Source organism: Geotrypetes seraphini, chromosome 10 (genome assembly GCF_902459505.1).
Source record: "Geotrypetes seraphini chromosome 10, aGeoSer1.1, whole genome shotgun sequence".
Classification (NCBI taxonomy): domain Eukaryota; kingdom Metazoa; phylum Chordata; class Amphibia; order Gymnophiona; family Dermophiidae; genus Geotrypetes; species Geotrypetes seraphini.
Window position 1 is genome coordinate 143,668,813 of NC_047093.1, and position 16,778 is coordinate 143,685,590.

Below are 16,778 nucleotides of genomic sequence, written 5' to 3' on the forward strand. Positions count from 1 at the left end.
CCGGCCATACTGTGGTTGCAGAAGTACTTGAACCTGATGAAAGAAGAAAAAAAAAAAAGCAGAAAAAAATCCTACAACAGCAATGTCCTCTTCCTGATTGGCTGAAAAGCCTATAAATCAAAAGATCAGCCTTGGTTGAGTGGGAGGGAGGGAGGGAATTAAACACTAGACAAAGACTTTCCTCAACTGCAACCTAAAATACTAACCTAGACTAAAACACTTTTTATTTAAAGCTACATTATTGTCTAAACTGACTTTTCTAAAAACCCAGAGTACTGACCTAAAAAGTTAAAATGAAAGACTGGCCATTCCTCTCCCTATGCACCCTAGCATCCTTCTAGCTTTTGCCATTGACTTTTCAACCTGTTTAGCCACTTTAAGATCATCACATATGATCACACTCCTCTTTCGTGCCCTAAACTGTAATGTTACCTCAGATTTCTGCAGCCCGAATGCATGACTTTGCATTTCTTAGCATTAAATCTTAGCTGCTAAATTCCGGACCATTCCTCAAGCTTCACTAGATCTTTCTTCATGTTTTCCACACCATCAGGGGTGTCTACTTTACTGCTGATTTTGGTATCATCCACAAAGAAACAAATCTTACCAGAGTGTTCTTCAGCAATATCACTTACTAAAATGTTAAAAAGAACAGGCCCAAGAACCGAACATTGAGGCACACCACTGGTAACATTTCTTTCCTCACAGCATTCTCCATTGACTACTACCCTCTGTCACCTTCCACTCAACCAGTTCCTCTGTGGTATAAATGTGCAGGAGGCGGGAGAGGGGAGATATGTGAGAGATATTTAAATACTGTACCTGGAAAGAAAGGAGAGAGACTAATCTAAGGTGTGGATAAGTAGCTGAATAGTTATAGGATCCAGATACAGACTAGGGAAAGTGGGAGTATAACTTTTTCAAGGTTGGATCATGAATTCACGTGTGGTTTAGCTTTTCTTTCCCTCTCTGTATGCAGGGGATTAATATAATTAGTTAGGGGTATCTACTATGCTGTGTGCTAAAAAGTAATTAAAAAATGAAGTAACAATAAATCTCATTAACCATCTAGTGACCTGGTCATTTCCTCAGGTACAAATTTAATCCTGTAAAGTTCCAGGGGCAGGAGGTACCTACAGGCCTTAATTCATCTGTCACATCACTGGTCCCATGTTTAGAAAATACTCTTTCAGTATCTCTTTGGCTGGAAACAAATTTGTAGACATTTCAAGGAGGAATTATTATTTTATTAATTGACAGTTGAATTGGTAATGTTTAGTTTGATCTTTCATCAATGTTGTGTAATACCTTGTCTCTAATGAATAACCGGTTCTCTGCATAGACTGTTGTGATAAGTAGGTCATGAATAATTTTAAATAAACCAATAAATAAACAAAAAGCTCTGAGCTTAATCCAAACAAAATATTTTTCTTTCTGGAACAAGTGGTGGATAATGAAACAGCCGCCCTGTGGAGGAGGTGGAAACAAGGACTGTAGAATGGAAGAAACAAACGAGATCTCTTAGGGAGAGGAAGAGATCATAAAGAGTAGTAGTTGGTGTGGATGTACAGACTGGAGAGGCCGTTTGGTCTTTATCTGGGTCATTTTCTCTGTTTCTATGGACAGAGGATCTCTGAGGGAGAGGAAGGGATTTTAGAGATTGGTAGTTGGTGTGGATGGACAGACTGGAGAGGCCGTTTGGTCTTTATCTGATGTCATTTTTCTACAATTCTATATTATATACAGGAGAAAGAACACACTGGAAAGAATATGGGGTGTGCAATGTGCGGGGGTGACAACGTAGGATACAAAGAAGGAAAGGGAATAAGGGGAAGACTTGTAGTATTTGTTGGGGAAGAGAGAGAGACACGTAGGTCTCTAGGCATTGTCTCTTTACCTGAGGAAGTGCAATGCTGAGCTGCCGCTGCAGAGATTCCTTCTCGTGGCTGAGCTCACGGAGACGTAGCTGTGCTGTGGCCAGTCCCTCTTGTGTTTCCCGCAGTGTCTCTAACAAGCGCTCTCGCTCATTCAACATGTTCACCATCAATTGCTCAAAGTTGGCATCGTCGGCACTGTACGTGGAGCCCCGCCGGTTGTCTTCACTGATGGTTGGCATCACTTCACACATCATCCTGACGGCTCGCCGCAAGAGCGGGGGGTCAACTTAGAACAGGAAGCCAAGGGGAGGGAGGGTCACCTCAGGACAGGAAGGCAAGGAGGAAGCAAAGTCGCCTCAGGAAAGGAAACCAAGGGGAGGAGTGGGGGGTACCTTCAGAACAGGAGATCAAAGGGGGGTAGTGAAGGGGTTCAATTCAGGACAAGGAAGAAAGGGGGGCTCATCCACTTCAAAACAAGGATCCAAGAGGGAAAGGATCAGTATAGGACAAGAATCTATTGGGTGGGGTGGGGTGGGGAGGGAGAACTGCTTCACCTCTAGACACCAAACTGGGAAAAGAGTGGGGTCACCTCTCCTATGGACAGATAACCAGGAAGAGGAGGTCACCTCAAAATTGTAAACTGGGCAGAAGGGATCATCTCAAAATAGTAAACTGGAGGAGACTTAGGTCATGTTGCCCACGATAGGGAAGGAGGAGAAGAGGGTTACCTCAGGACAGGAAGCTTGGGATGGAGGCTTAATAAATAAGATTGGGGGGGAGTGCTGAGGTCTCCTCACCTCAGCACAGGAAACTTGGGGGGAGGTAGAGGTCTTTCCCATCAACACACAGGGTGAGTCTGATCAATCTAGGACAAAAGACCCTGTGGTGGGAGGGATCACATTAGGACAGAAGACCCTCTGGGGGGTCACTCCAGGACATGCAACTAAAGAAAAGGTGCCACTGGAACACAGAAGAGTCAATGTCAACCCACCTCAGAACAGGACACTATGGGGAGGTCTGAGGGGTCCCCTTAAGGAAAAGGAAACTGGGGATGCAGCTCATCTCTAGCCATGAGGCGTACAGATCACCTCAGGAAAGGAAAGCAGGAAGAGGGGGCACAGAGAGGGAGTTAGAGGGGAAATGAGGCTCAAATAAGCAGGTACAGGATTTGTTGTGAGGGGGAAGAAAAAGGGAAACCAGGGTTCACAGGGAAAGGCGCAGAATTGGAGATCAGAGGGTGAATGCAGAGGAATGAAAGGGCTCAGAGAGGGGGAGCCAGAATTAGGGAAGAATCGGGGAGGGCCTGGGTTTCAAAGAAAATGAAGGGTCAGAGTATAAAGGGGTGTGTCTGGCAGGTGAGGTAGATAACGCACCGATGACCAGAGGTGCCTTGGAGGGGGGGCATTCCCTGAGCCACAAGCCCCACGGACATCAGCTGGGAATCTGTGGGGAGACAGGAAAGAGAAGGATATTGGAATCCCACATAGACCCAACAAAGCACACATTTTCTCCACCCACCCCCACCCCCCAAAAAAAGACATCACAGTAGTCATTTAGCCCAATTGGCCACTAGATAAAACATCATGGGAGTTTCTAAGATGTTCTACCCTTCAAGAAGGCAGCCTCTCTCAAGCATTAGTAGCATCCCAAGTGTGATCTCTTCTGGGAGTCGTAAATCCCCTAAAACAAAGCAGCCCCTCCTGACTCTTTATTTATTTAAAAATTATTTGTAACCTGCCTATCTACAAATCTAGGCGAGGAACAATAAAACATACAACATCAATGAAAGACAAACAAAAATCCAAACAACCAAACAAAAAATATAACAAACACGATACAACACTTGGGCACAGTCTTTCTTCAGTGTAAATACAACCAGTAGGCTAAAGCAAAGTTGTAGGAACTCATACTGACACACAGATGCAGTTTCCTAAATTGACAAAGCATTGTCATTGGCGCAGTGACAACGACAAGGCATTCCACCATGCCGGGCCCTGAACAGAAAGCATTGATTTACGATCGCTGGTGAGTTTCACAGTGACCAAAGATGGAATTTCCAATCTCAAGCTGCCAGCGGACCATAACGCCCGTGAAGGGGAATGCCACCAGAAGGAACGAACCACGGAAGGACAGTAACTATCGAGAACTTTAAGCATCAAACAAAAAATCTTGAATTCTGCCTGCATCGCAACAGGCAACCAGAGTGATATGATCGAATTTCGAAGCATGAACAATAAGGCGTGCAGTGGCATTCTGCACGCAAAACACATTTAGGCAAACCTAAATATATGGAATTGCAATAATCAAGCAGTGGTGTTATCATTAACGTGACAACTGTAAGAAAATTATCTTCCGATAGATAATCACGTAATCTTCTCAATAACCGCAATTTGAAAAACACGCTGGAAATGGGCCTTAAATGAGTCAAGCGCAACTCCCAGGTACCTATATTGATTTCACACTGAGACAACCTCACCAGCTAGGGGGATCTCAGAAGGACACAAAACCAGGTTCTTTTCATGAGCCAAAAATAAGACTTTAGTTTTTGCAACATTCAGTTTTAGATAGTTCTGTGTCATCGAAGCCTAATCTCCCTGTGAAGCTTCAGCACCACAGGGTGCTGAAGTCCTGTCACATGTAAAGGTCCCTCCTCAACTTTCCTCAGCACCAAAACCCCAGGGCCTGTAAGATTTCCCCACGCAACAAGAGAGCCTGGTCAGTCTTCACAATGAAGACCTGAAATTCTCATGCGCTACTGCTGTAGACAAGGAAAATATGAAAACTTTTCTCCACCACAATTACCTCCTCCAAACACAGCCTCCTTCATTACTCTAATTGGTAATTAAAGCCATTTCAAGTGCTGTCACCGAGACTAACTCTACGCCCAGATGTGAAGTGAGGCTGCCACAAAAAGCCTGTGTATTACTGTTTGTCCCTAGCTCATGACTCAAGCATTGGCAAATTCTTAAATCAGTTCTTCTAGTCAGCTTAGCTGGAACAAGCTTCTGTCATGGATGAGGGTGAGGGAATGACCTTGCCTCATGAACATGAGATGTTCTACACTAGTCCTGGGTAGATGTGGGGATGACCCTCTGTCACATGTGTGAAATATTCTAGACTAGTCCTGGGTTAAAATGTGGGATAAACGTGTGTCAGGGACATGAGGGGGTTGAAATTCAGCCTGTCCGTGCTTTGGCATTGGCTAGCTAGTTAAGTCTGATAGACAGCAGATAGCTGGCCAAGCAATACTACATACAGTTAGGACAGACGGTCCATTTATGCGGTTAACCAGTCAAGTGCCGACTCCACCCTGGAACACCCCTAAAATAGCGCTAACCAGTCAAGTACCAATGAAAATAACCTGCTGATCCTTTGTGGCTGCATTCGTAATCTTGTATCATGGACGTGAAATGTTCTAGCTGATTCTGCATGGCTGTGGAAATTACCCTATACCGTGGACATGAAATAGTCTAGCCTGGTCCAAGCTGGGTTTGAGAATAACCCCATGTTATGAACACGAACTGTTCTAGGTTAGTCCAAGATTGGTGTGAGAATGATTTCGAGTCATGGATGTGAAGTTTTAGGCTAGTCCTAGGCCAGTGAGTGTGGGATGACCCTGTATTATAGACATGAAATATTCCAGCTTGGTGCTCAGTGGATGTGGGAAGACCTTGTGTCACAGACATGAAATGTTCTAGGCCGGTACTGGGGGTGGGTGGGAATGACCCTGTATTAGGGGCATATTCTAGGTAGGCACTGGGTGTGTGTGTGAATGACCTTATATTAGGGGCATGTTCTAGGCCGGTACTGGGTGTGTGAGGGAATGACCCTGTATTAGGGGCATGAGGTGTTCTAGGCTGATCCTGTGTGGTTGTGTAACTGGCCCTACATCACAGAGTATATCAGACATATTCTTCACGGTCTTCCTTTATAAACACCACTCAGATGTAATTGCCTCTCATTCCATCATCTTCCGTCACCTGCTTACCTGAATGCTCCAGATACTTCCCTTTCTCCTCTTGACAGAACCCACCAGATGCTTGCTTACAAACATCCCAAAGCTCCACTTCAAGTAATTTTTCTCCATAAGACACCCCCCCAACTTCATGCACTCTGAATCTCTTAAAATTTTTCTGGGGCCGCACAAACATGCAAATGCTGCAGCAAGACAGAGGAGGGAGCTGGCAAGACGATAAACACCCGGGGGCAGCAGAGGAAAACACTGCATCGCCCTCGACCGGGGCCGCACAAAATACTTCATGGGGCTGCATGCGGCCCTCGGGCCACAGGTTGGACACCCCTGTCTTAAATCAAACCCTATCTCTAGCAAAACACCCCCAAACAAACCTAAGGCCTCACTTTACTGGCAACCTTCCCTCGAAGCCTGTCACCCTCTATCTGTAGCTCAAAGACACCCCCCCCCCCACCCCCACTGCTCAGAATAGGTCACACACAGTCACAGACACCGCTGCCTACTCTTTCTCCCTTCATTTGTGTACTTGCCCCTAGGAATCCAAGAGGAAATCAGGGAGAAGTCTTTAATAGCTCCCCAACCCCCCCCCCCCTCTGGGCACCATGTTAACAAACCAGTGTCTCTATAGGCATTACTAAAAATCCAACAATGGATCCACCATCATGAGGGAAAGAGGAAGAGAAAACGCCTCAGAGCATAGGAAGTGAGGAGAGACACACTGCAAAAATCAGCTAGGGCCCAAATCTGAGGACATCCCAGTACAGGGATTCACGTGTCCTCATGCTGCAGATGCCCAAAGATGCAGGAAACACCCAGAGTAATCCAATGGAAAGGTGAGAAAACTAATCTCGATAACACAGTACAAATCCCTTCAGAAATATTACACCAACACACACAAGACAGCACACCGAAGGCTTTCCCACCATGCTAATCGTCTGCAGAGGGGAAGCCACAAACAGCAGGCACTCAAACTCAGGAAAGCTCCCTTCTCTTCCCCTTCCCTTCCTTGGTAATGATCAGTGCAGGACTCTAACAGAGAAGAAGTGATGGAAGGGTATGCAAATACCAGGAGATTCTCAAATCTACCAATATAGAGACATGGTAGGGCGGGGGGATTGACCTGGCATGATGGTGGGACAGAGGAGAAGCAACTCGAGTCAGATTTGGAAGGGACAGACGTTGACAGGCAGAAGAGGGCCACATCCAGGTCATAAAGAGGAGGGAGCTGGCATGGACACATGAGGGGGAACCTTCACCTTCTACGAGACACCAGAGCAGGCCTGGCCTAGGGTCAGAGAGAAAGGGGAAGATGGAAATAAATCAGAGGCCAGACCTCAGAATGGAAGAAAAGTGAGACTTAGACCGGCCGGGAGACCCTATTACGTCTCTAATTCAGTTTCCTTTCCAAAGAGTGAGGGGCCCTGCAGCAGCATGGACTTGTGGATGGTCCACATCATCTTTCAGCTGACATGTACAATGAGACCTTTACAAGCAGGAAGGAGGCTGAGGGTATAGAGGAAGGATGGAGTGAGAAATACATAGAGGCATCGTGGCTCAGGGTGATCATGCTGGGGTATTTTCAGAAGAGAGCAGAAGACTGATGTTGGGGGACACATGACAAGAATGGTAGTGAAACTTTATATGCTGATGTTGGGAGGATATGGATACTGTGATTGGTAGTGTAGGAAATGCTGATGTTGGGGATGCTGGTGCTTTGGAAGCTGCTGTTGGGGTAGGGGTAGGAGATGCTGGTACTTTAAGTGCCGATGTTGGGGTTGGGGATACTGGGGCTGGGGATGCTGATATTGGGATTAGGAGATGCTGGTGCTTTGGATGCCGTGGTCGGAGTTAGGAGTGGGGGATTCTAGTGCTTTTTGGATGCAGATGTTGGGATTAGGGGATGCTGGTGGTTTGGATGCTGAGATTAGGAGTAGGAGATGCTGGTGCTTTGGATGCTGAGGATGGGGGTAGGAAATGCTGGTGCTTTGGATGCTGAGGATGAGGGTAGGAAATGCTGGTGCTTTGGATGCTGAGGTTGGGGGTAGGAGATGCTGGTGCTTTGGATGCTGAGGTTGGGGGTAGGAAATGCTGGTGCTTTGGATGCTGAGATTAGGAGTAGGAGATGCTGGTGCTTTGGATGCTGAGGATGGGGGTAGGAAATGCTGGTGTTTTGGATGCTGAGGTTGGGAGTAGGAGATGCTGGTGCTTTGGATGCTGAGGATGAGGGTAGGAAATGCTGGTGCTTTGGATGCTGAGGTTGGGGGTAGGAGATGCTGGTGCTTTGGATGCTGAGGTTGGGGGTAGGGGATGCTGGTGTTTTGGATGCTGAAGTTGGGGGTAGGAGATGCTGGTGTTTTGGATGCTGAGGTTGGGAGTAGGAGATGCTGGTGCTTTGGATGCTGAGGATGGGGGTAGGAAATGCTGGTGCTTTGGATGCTGAGGTTGGGGGTAGGGGATGCTGGTGTTTTGGATGCTGAGGTTGGGGGTAGGAGATGCTGGTGTTTTGGATGCTGAGGTTGGGGGTAGGAGATGCTGGTGTTTTGGATGCTGAGGTTGAGGGTAGGAGAAGCTGGTGCTTTGGATGCTGAGGTTGGGGGTAGGAGATGCTGGTGCTTTGGATGTTGAGGTTGGGGGTAGGAGAAGCTGGTGCTTTGGATGCTGAGGTTGGGGGTAGGAGATGCTGGTGCTTTGGATGCTGAGGTTGGGGGTAGGAGATGCTGGTGCTTTGGATGCTGAGGTTGGGGGTAGGAAATGCTGGTGCTTTGGATGCTGAGATTAGGAGTAGGAGATGCTGGTGCTTTGGATGCTGAGGATGGGGGTAGGAAATGCTGGTGTTTTGGATGCTGAGGTTGGGAGTAGGAGATGCTGGTGCTTTGGATGCTGAGGATGAGGGTAGGAAATGCTGGTGCTTTGGATGCTGAGGTTGGGGGTAGGAGATGCTGGTGCTTTGGATGCTGAGGTTGGGGGTAGGGGATGCTGGTGTTTTGGATGCTGAGGTTGGGGGTAGGAGATGCTGGTGTTTTGGATGCTGAGGTTAGGAGTAGGAGATGCTGGTGCTTTGGATGCTGAGGATGGGGGTAGGAAATGCTGGTGCTTTGGATGCTGAGGTTGGGGGTAGGGGATGCTGGTGTTTTGGATGCTGAGGTTGGGGGTAGGAGATGCTGGTGTTTTGGATGCTGAGGTTGGGGGTAGGAGATGCTGGTGTTTTGGATGCTGAGGTTGAGGGTAGGAGAAGCTGGTGCTTTGGATGCTGAGGTTGGGGGTAGGAGATGCTGGTGCTTTGGATGTTGAGGTTGGGGGTAGGAGAAGCTGGTGCTTTGGATGCTGAGGTTGGGGGTAGGAGATGCTGATGCTTTGAATGCTGAGGTTGGGGGTAGGAGATGCTGGTGCTTTGGATGCTGAGGTTGGGGGTAGGAGATGCTGGTGCTTTGGATGCTGAAGTTGGGTTTGAGGGATACTGGTGCTTTGGATGCCGAGATTGGGGTTGGGATTGGGGGATGATGGTGCTCTGGATGCTGAGGTTGGGGGTAGGAGATGCTGGTGCTTTGGATGACGTGGTCGGGGTTAGGAGTGAGGGATTCTAGTGCTTTGGATGCAGATGTTAGGATTAGGGGATGCTGGTGTTTTGGATGCTGAGGTTGGGGGTAGGAGATGCTGGTACTTTGGATTCTGAGGTTGGGGTTGGGGATAGGAGGTACTGATACTTTGAATGCCGATGTTGGGGATGCTGATATTGGGGTTAGGAGATGCTGGTGCTTTGGATGCTGATGTTGAGATTGGGTTTGGGGGATGCTGGTACTTTGGATTCTGAGGTTGGGGTTGGGGGTAGGAGATGCTGATGCTTGAATGCCATGGTTGGGGTTAGGAGTGGGGGATTCTGGTGTTTTGGATGCTGAAGTTGGGGTTGTGGGATGCTAGTGGTTTGGATGATGATGCTGGGGTTGAGGGTAGGAAATGCTGGTGCTTTGGATGCTGATGTTGATGCTGGGATTGGAGGATGCTGGTGGTATGGATGCTGATGCTGGTGCTTTGGATGCTAATGGTTTAAATGCTCAGATTGGGGATGGGAGGGTGCTGGTGCTGGGGTGGGATTGGGGTAGGAGATGCCAGGAGTGGGGAATGCTGATGTTTCAGATGCTGGTGCAGGGACTGGGGGGGATGCTTGTCCTTTGGATGCTGATGTTGGGGTTGGGGGGTGCTGCTGTTTTGGATGCTGATCCTGGTGCCTCCCTCCCTCCCTTCTCTTACCTGTGTCCGGGCCTCCCCCTCCTGCGTCCCCGGGGCCGGGCGGCCGCGCTCTCTCCCCGCAGCAGCAGCTGCCGATCCCCGCCGGCGCACCTCCCCTTTAACGCCTCCACCGACAGGCACCCCCCAGCTCCAATCAGCGGCCGCCTTCCGGCCAATAGCCGAGTGCCCCGCCTTTCTCGATGGTTCCCGATCAATCAGCTGCCAGCAGGGGCGGGCAGATTAAAGGGATGATGTCATCCGGTCTGTGGCTGCCATGACTTAAAGGGGAGGTGTGATCCAGGCGGGGAGGGACGCAGGTAGAGCACGCGCCAGCTGTGTGCAGATGTGCTGCAGGGCCGGGGCTTGATGAGACAGCCCTTGAGGAAGAGTTAGTGCACGAGGGATACGCGAATATTGCGTTCCTCCCCCCCCCCCCACACCAGATTACATCGGCGGTATTCCCGATCTATTAAAATTACACGTCCTCCCCCCCCAAAAAAAAAAAAAACACCCTTGATTATACCCAGCATATCCCCGATCTATTAATATTACCCCTCACAAAAAAAGCACTAGATGACACGCAGACAGCCCCACTCTAGTAATATTACATATACATGCTAGATTATACCCCCGGCAGCCTCAGTGTATTATTATTACTCCTCACCCCATTCTACATTATAACTGAGATATCCACGATCTAATAAAATTACACCTTTCCCCCCCCCCTCCCAATGCTAGATTATACCCAAGATATCTCTGATCTATTACTATTACTCTCTCCCCACAAAACACTAGATTACACCTGAGACATCCCCATCTATTCATATTACACCTTCCTCCCACAAAACTAGATTATACCCAAAATATATCTGATCTATTAATATTACCCCTCACAAAAAAAGCACTAGATGACACGCAGACAGCCCCACTCTAGTAATATTACATATACATGCTAGATTATACCCCCGGCAGCCTCAGTGTATTATTATTACTCCTCACCCCATTCTACATTATAACTGAGATATCCACGATCTAATAAAATTACACCTTTCCCCCCCCCCTCCCAATGCTAGATTATACCCAAGATATCTCTGATCTATTACTATTACTCTCTCCCCACAAAACACTAGATTACACCTGAGACATCCCCATCTATTCATATTACACCTTCCTCCCACAAAGCTAGATTATACCCAAAATATATCTGATCTATTAATATTACACACCCATGCTAGATTATTTTACTCCTTGGTATGGGAACTGGGTTGGCCACTGTTGGAAACAGGATGATGGGCTTCATGGACCTTCAGTCTAGCCCAGTAAGGCAATTCTTATGTTCTTATACCCTAGACAGCCTCAGGGTATTATTATACATACACGCTATTCTTTATTACACCCAAGCCATCCCCAAAATATTAAAGTTACATCTTCCACAAAACTAGATTATACCCAAAATATCATTGATCAATTAATATTACACCCTTCCCCCCCCCCCTCCACAACACTAGATTACACCTGATATCCCCAATCTATTAAAATTACATTCCACCAAAGCTAGATTATACCCAAGATATCTTTGATCTATTACTCTCCCCTCAGACAGTAAAATACATCCATGATATTCCCAATCTATTAATATTACACCCTTCCCCCCATTTCAGATTACACCCGAGATAACCCCATTCAATTAATATTACACCCCTATGATAGATTATACCCCAGATAGCCTCAGTGTAGTGCTAATACACTCCTTATTCTTCGTTACAACCACAACCCCGATCATAGTAAATGACAGAAAATAAAGATCAGAATGGCCCATCCAGTCTGCCCAAAAGTTAAAATGTATTATAAATTCATGATTAAATTGTCTTTTTGCTTTCACCGTTCTGGGCGACAGGCCATAAAGTGCACCCAGTACTGTCCTTGGGTTCTAACTGAAGGAGTCTGGGACTGGTTTTCCTACGTGTTGAACTAAGTTTTCTTTTTAATAAAATGCTGAATTATGTTTCATTGCCGACCTAACTTATCTCATGTTCTAGCCTGCCTGCACTGGGTGTTTTAGCTTGGGCATTCTAGCTTCTTATGGCTATCTCAGCATACAGGATATTGTATTCCACCCTCCTGCAGAAAGACTGCAGGGCTTAGATAAGTGACCAGCTCGTGTGAGCTTAGGACCAATGATTGTTAAGAAAAGTTAACACGTGAAAAGTTTTTTCTAGAATTCAGTTGCATAGCCAGAAGAATGTATAAATATCTCTGTAACTTCCTGGTTTCAGGACTTCTGAAGCCAGCTTGGGGCTCAGGGGTCCGCCTATGCTGAATAAACATCTGTGCTGTCTTCAAGTCTCTAAGTTTTGTGATTGGCCAAAGTGATCTTTCACAACTACTGGAATTGCCATTGAAGCTTATCCAAACCCTCATGTCATTTGTAGGATATAGACTATAAAGTCTGTGCTGCACTGTCTTTATGATCCAGGTTACTAGAATTCTGTCAAAGCCTTCCCCAGCCTATCCTAAACCAAATTACCATATACGGGACACAGACGGGATTAACGGGTAGGCACGTGCCTAGGGCCCAAACGTGTCAGGGGGACCCGCTGAAGAAACAAGTAATAGATGACTGAATATTTTTTTTTGTTTTCAAACAGCGACAGGCCCCCGGAAAAATTGGCAAGGCGCCCCACCCCCAATCCTTCTGTTGCAAGCGGTGCTCAGCCAAAAGCTTCCCCTCTGATGCAGCTTCCCGTTTCCACCTAGGCAGTTTGCATCAGAGGGAAGCTTTGGCCGAGCAGCAGCACCGCTTGGAATAGAACAGTTGCCGCAGAATCAGGAATCCCAGCAACGCTGCCTCGTGCTCTCCTGGCTGCACGTGCACAGAACGCTGGCCCAGACCATCCGGCTGGGGGCAGCGCATGCATGGCAGTAGCAGCTGTTGCTGCAGCCCCCTGACCTAGCAATAGCGCAGCAGCTCCTCACTCATTTTCTGCTTAGCCTCGTCCATCCTGGAGAGCCCTTAAACCGAGGGCACAATCAGCAGGGTTGTCGTGGCAACAGAGGAGTTGAGAGACTAGATCAGCCAGGTGGGAGAGGAAGAGACTACATTGCCTGTGGGGTGGGGTTCTTATGCCCATCCACTTGGATTTCTGGCTACCCAAAATTGGGTGGCAGGGAGAGGATGAAAGAGAGGTGGGAAAGATGCTAGGTGGGGTAAAGAGAGAGAAATGGGGAGAAGGGGGAAATTATGCATTTGGGTAGGAGGACAGGGAGAAGGGAAACGCACATGTAAGGAAAGGAGAAAGTCTGCATGTAGAGGGGAGGAGAGAGGGAGCAAGGAAGAGGGGAGATGTGCTGCACATGAAGGAAAGAGAAGAAAAGGTAAACAGATTTGAAAAGGAGGCATCTGGAGTACTGTGTCCAATATTGGTCGCCGTACCTCAAAAAGGACATGGCGGTACTTGAGGGAGTCCAGAGAAGAGCAACTAAACTGATAAGAGGTATGGAAAACCTCTCATATACTGACAGACTGAAAAAGCTGGGGCTGTTCTCCCTGGAAAAGCGGAGACTTAGAGGAGACATGATAGAAACCTTCAAGATCCTGAAGGGTATAGAAAAGGTAGACAGGGACAGATTTTTCAGATTACGGGGAACCACAAGCACAAGGGGGCACTCGGAAAAATTAAAAGGAGACAGGTTTAAAACAAATGCCAGAAAGTTCTTTTTCACCCAGAGGGTGGTGGACACATGGAACGCGCTTCCGGAGGCTGTGATAGGCCGGAGCACGTTACAAGGCTTCAAAGAAGGTTTGGATAGGTTCCTAGAGGATAAAGGAATTGAAGGGTACAGATAAGAGTAGCGGTAGGTTATAGGGATAGTCTGGGACCATTGCTCAGGCAATGGGCCTGATGGGCCGCCGCGGGAGCGGACCGCTGGGCGAGATGGACCTCTGGTCTGCCTCAGCGGAGGCAACTTCTTATGTTCTTAAAAATTGAAGAAAGCTGAATGTGAAAGATCCATTCCCACCTTTTGTCTGTCTGTTTAGCATGGAAGAAGGAGGCCTGGGGGAAGAGAGATGCCAAACCATGGGAGGGAGGGAAAGGAGATATCAGACCATGGAAGGAGAGGCAGAGATAGAAGAGAATTAGAGGAGAGAGATGCTAGGGCATGGGGGGGAGGGAAGGAAAGGAGATAGAGATGCCAGACCAGAAAAATTGAGAGGGGGTGAAGCTCAGATAAATCATGCACAAAGGAGAGACAGTTTATTGAAGGGGAATAGAAAAAAGGAAGATGCCATATGGACACTGGATGGAGAGGGTAGACAATGGATGGAAGTAAGAGAATGATGAGAAGCTAAGGAAAGCAGAAACCAGACAAAGGCAGAAAAAAATTTCTATTTGTTTCATTTATTTATTTTTGCTTTAGGATAAAGTATTATTGTAGCTGTGTTGATAATTATTTATTAATAGAAAATGGAAATAAGGTGATCCTGTTTATTGGACTAATTTTAATACTTTTTTTTTTTTTTTTACTAATTCAGAGACCATAACTCCTTTCCTCAGGTCAGGACAGGGATACTGTAACAGCAGTATAGTTTACTGACCTGAAGAAAGATGTTTTAACCTCTGAAAGCTAATTGAGAAATGTATTAGTCCAATAAAATGGCAGAGACTAAATTTTCTTCCCACCATGCCCCATGCCTTCTACCGAAATGCAAAATATAAATTGGTGGGCTTCCCAAAGCCCTGCCAGCTGAAGATCTCTAACTCTAGGAAGAGGGGATTTGGTTAGAAAAATTGCACTGGTATGGTCATTTTTGTTGTTTGTTTTGAAGTATTAAATAAGAAAATGGGTAAATAAATGGGGGCGTGGAAGGGGGCAGGGCAGGGGGGCCCAGTGGACTTGTGTGCCTAAGGGCCCTCAACAAATTAATTCTGCCCTGAGGTTACACATTCCAGAAGGGAGACTTTTTGGCCACACCTGGATTTCTGCCAACCTCATCCTGGTACTTTATGGTATCTGTAGCACTGATTTCAATGGATAGAATCATGGACTACACATAGTATACTGTTTTGGGATGTAATTTTAAATCCAGGACTGGCCAAAAAAAAATCTCCCTTCTGGAATGGGTAACCTAGTCACCCTAGAGCCTAGTACTGGCCGATCTGTGTTCATCTCATGCTTTTTTGAATTCCGTCACCATCTTCCTTTCCACCACCTCTCTCGTGAGGGCATTCCGGCCATCAACCACCCTGTGAAAAAAGATTTTCCTAGCACTCCTCCTAAGTCTACCACTCCGCAACCTTAATTTATGCCCTCTAGTTTTACAATTTTCCCTTCTCTGGAAAAAAATTTTTTTTTTTTTAAATTCTTTATTGATTTTTAAATAATAACAGTGCACTACAATGAATTATCAAGAGCAAATCAGAAAAAGCACTTTACATATACAAACATTTTTTTCTGGAAAAGTTTTGATTCTGTATTAATACCTTTCAAGTATTTAAATATCTGTATCTTATCGCCCCTGTTCCTCCTCTAGAACAGTGATTCCCAACCCTGTCCTGGAGGAACACCAGGCCAATCGGGTTTTCAGGCTAGCCCTAATGAATATGCATGAGAGAGATTTGCATATGATGGAAGTGATAGGCATGCAAATTTGCTTCATGCATATTCATTAGGGCTAGCCTGAAAACCCGATTGGCCTGGTGTTCCTCCAGGACAGGGTTGGGAACCACTGCTCTAGAGTATACATATTCAGGTCTTCCAGTCTCTTCTTAAGAATATAAGAATTACCTTACTAGAACAGACTGAAGGTCCATCAAGGCCAGTATCCTGTTTCCAGAGAAAACCAAAAAAACTCTGTGGAGTGACGATGTTCCTAAATGGACTTTATTTGAAAGTATCAAAGTTCCAAAGGTACACTGAAATCATCCACATAAAATAATTCCATCCACATAAAATAAATCATCCACATAAGAGCCTTAAAGGACCTAGTCCGCTAGGGATACAGGACCCAACACGGTCCGCGTTTCGATAAAAAGTCTTCTTCAGGGGTCCCTGGGGGGTCCTATAAAGGTGTGTACGTGGGAAACAATTGTGTGGTGAGCAGGAAGTGAGACACCGCTTGCGTTTGCAATGGAAAGGATCCTGTTTCCAACAATAGCCAACCCAGGTCACAGGTACCTGGCAAGATCCTAAGGGGTAAAACAGATTTTATGCACAAACCCCCTACCATTTTTGTCAACTTAAGAACATAAGAGCTGCCATATTGGGATAGCCCAAAGGTCCATCAAGCCCAGTATCCTCTTCCCAAAAGTGGCCAACCCAGGTCCCAAGTACCTAACTAGATCCCAAGTAGTAAAACAGATGTTATGCTGCTTATCCTAGGAAGAAGCAGTGGGAGAACGAGAGGGCACTCTCTAAAGCTGAAAGGGGATAGATTCCGTACAAACGTAAGAAAGTTCTTCTTCACCCAGAGAGTGGTAGACAACTGGAATGCTCTTCCGGAGTCTGTTTTAGGGGATAAACACCCTTCATGGATTCAAAACTAAGTTAGACAGGATCCTGCTAAACTGGAACGTACGCAGGTGAGGCTGGACTCATTTAGAGCACTGGTCTTTGACCTAAGGGTTGCCGCATGAGCAGACTGCTGGGCAGGATGGACCACTGGTCTGACCCAGCAGCGGCAATTCTTAGGTGCTTATGAT

General features: G+C 46.7%; 1 protein-coding gene across 3 annotated transcripts in view; it reads right to left on the minus strand.

The window, feature by feature from the left end:
- Nucleotides 1–16,778, minus strand: part of PPFIA3 (PTPRF interacting protein alpha 3) — a 94,091-nt gene that overhangs the window by 51,071 nt on the left and 26,242 nt on the right. Inside the window, exons 1-2 of one of the 3 annotated variants that reach the window (XM_033961620.1) lie at nucleotides 10,099–10,196; nucleotides 1,898–3,320 (exon numbers count right to left, since the gene is read on the minus strand). In XM_033961620.1, the coding sequence (XP_033817511.1) occupies nucleotides 1,898–2,131 (234 nt within the window). In that variant the 5' untranslated portion in view covers nucleotides 2,132–3,320; nucleotides 10,099–10,196. Of the gene's footprint in view, nucleotides 1–1,897; nucleotides 3,321–10,098; nucleotides 10,197–16,778 lie in introns of those variants that run through there. The other 2 variants (XR_004540924.1, XM_033961621.1) reach the window with 2 other exon arrangements.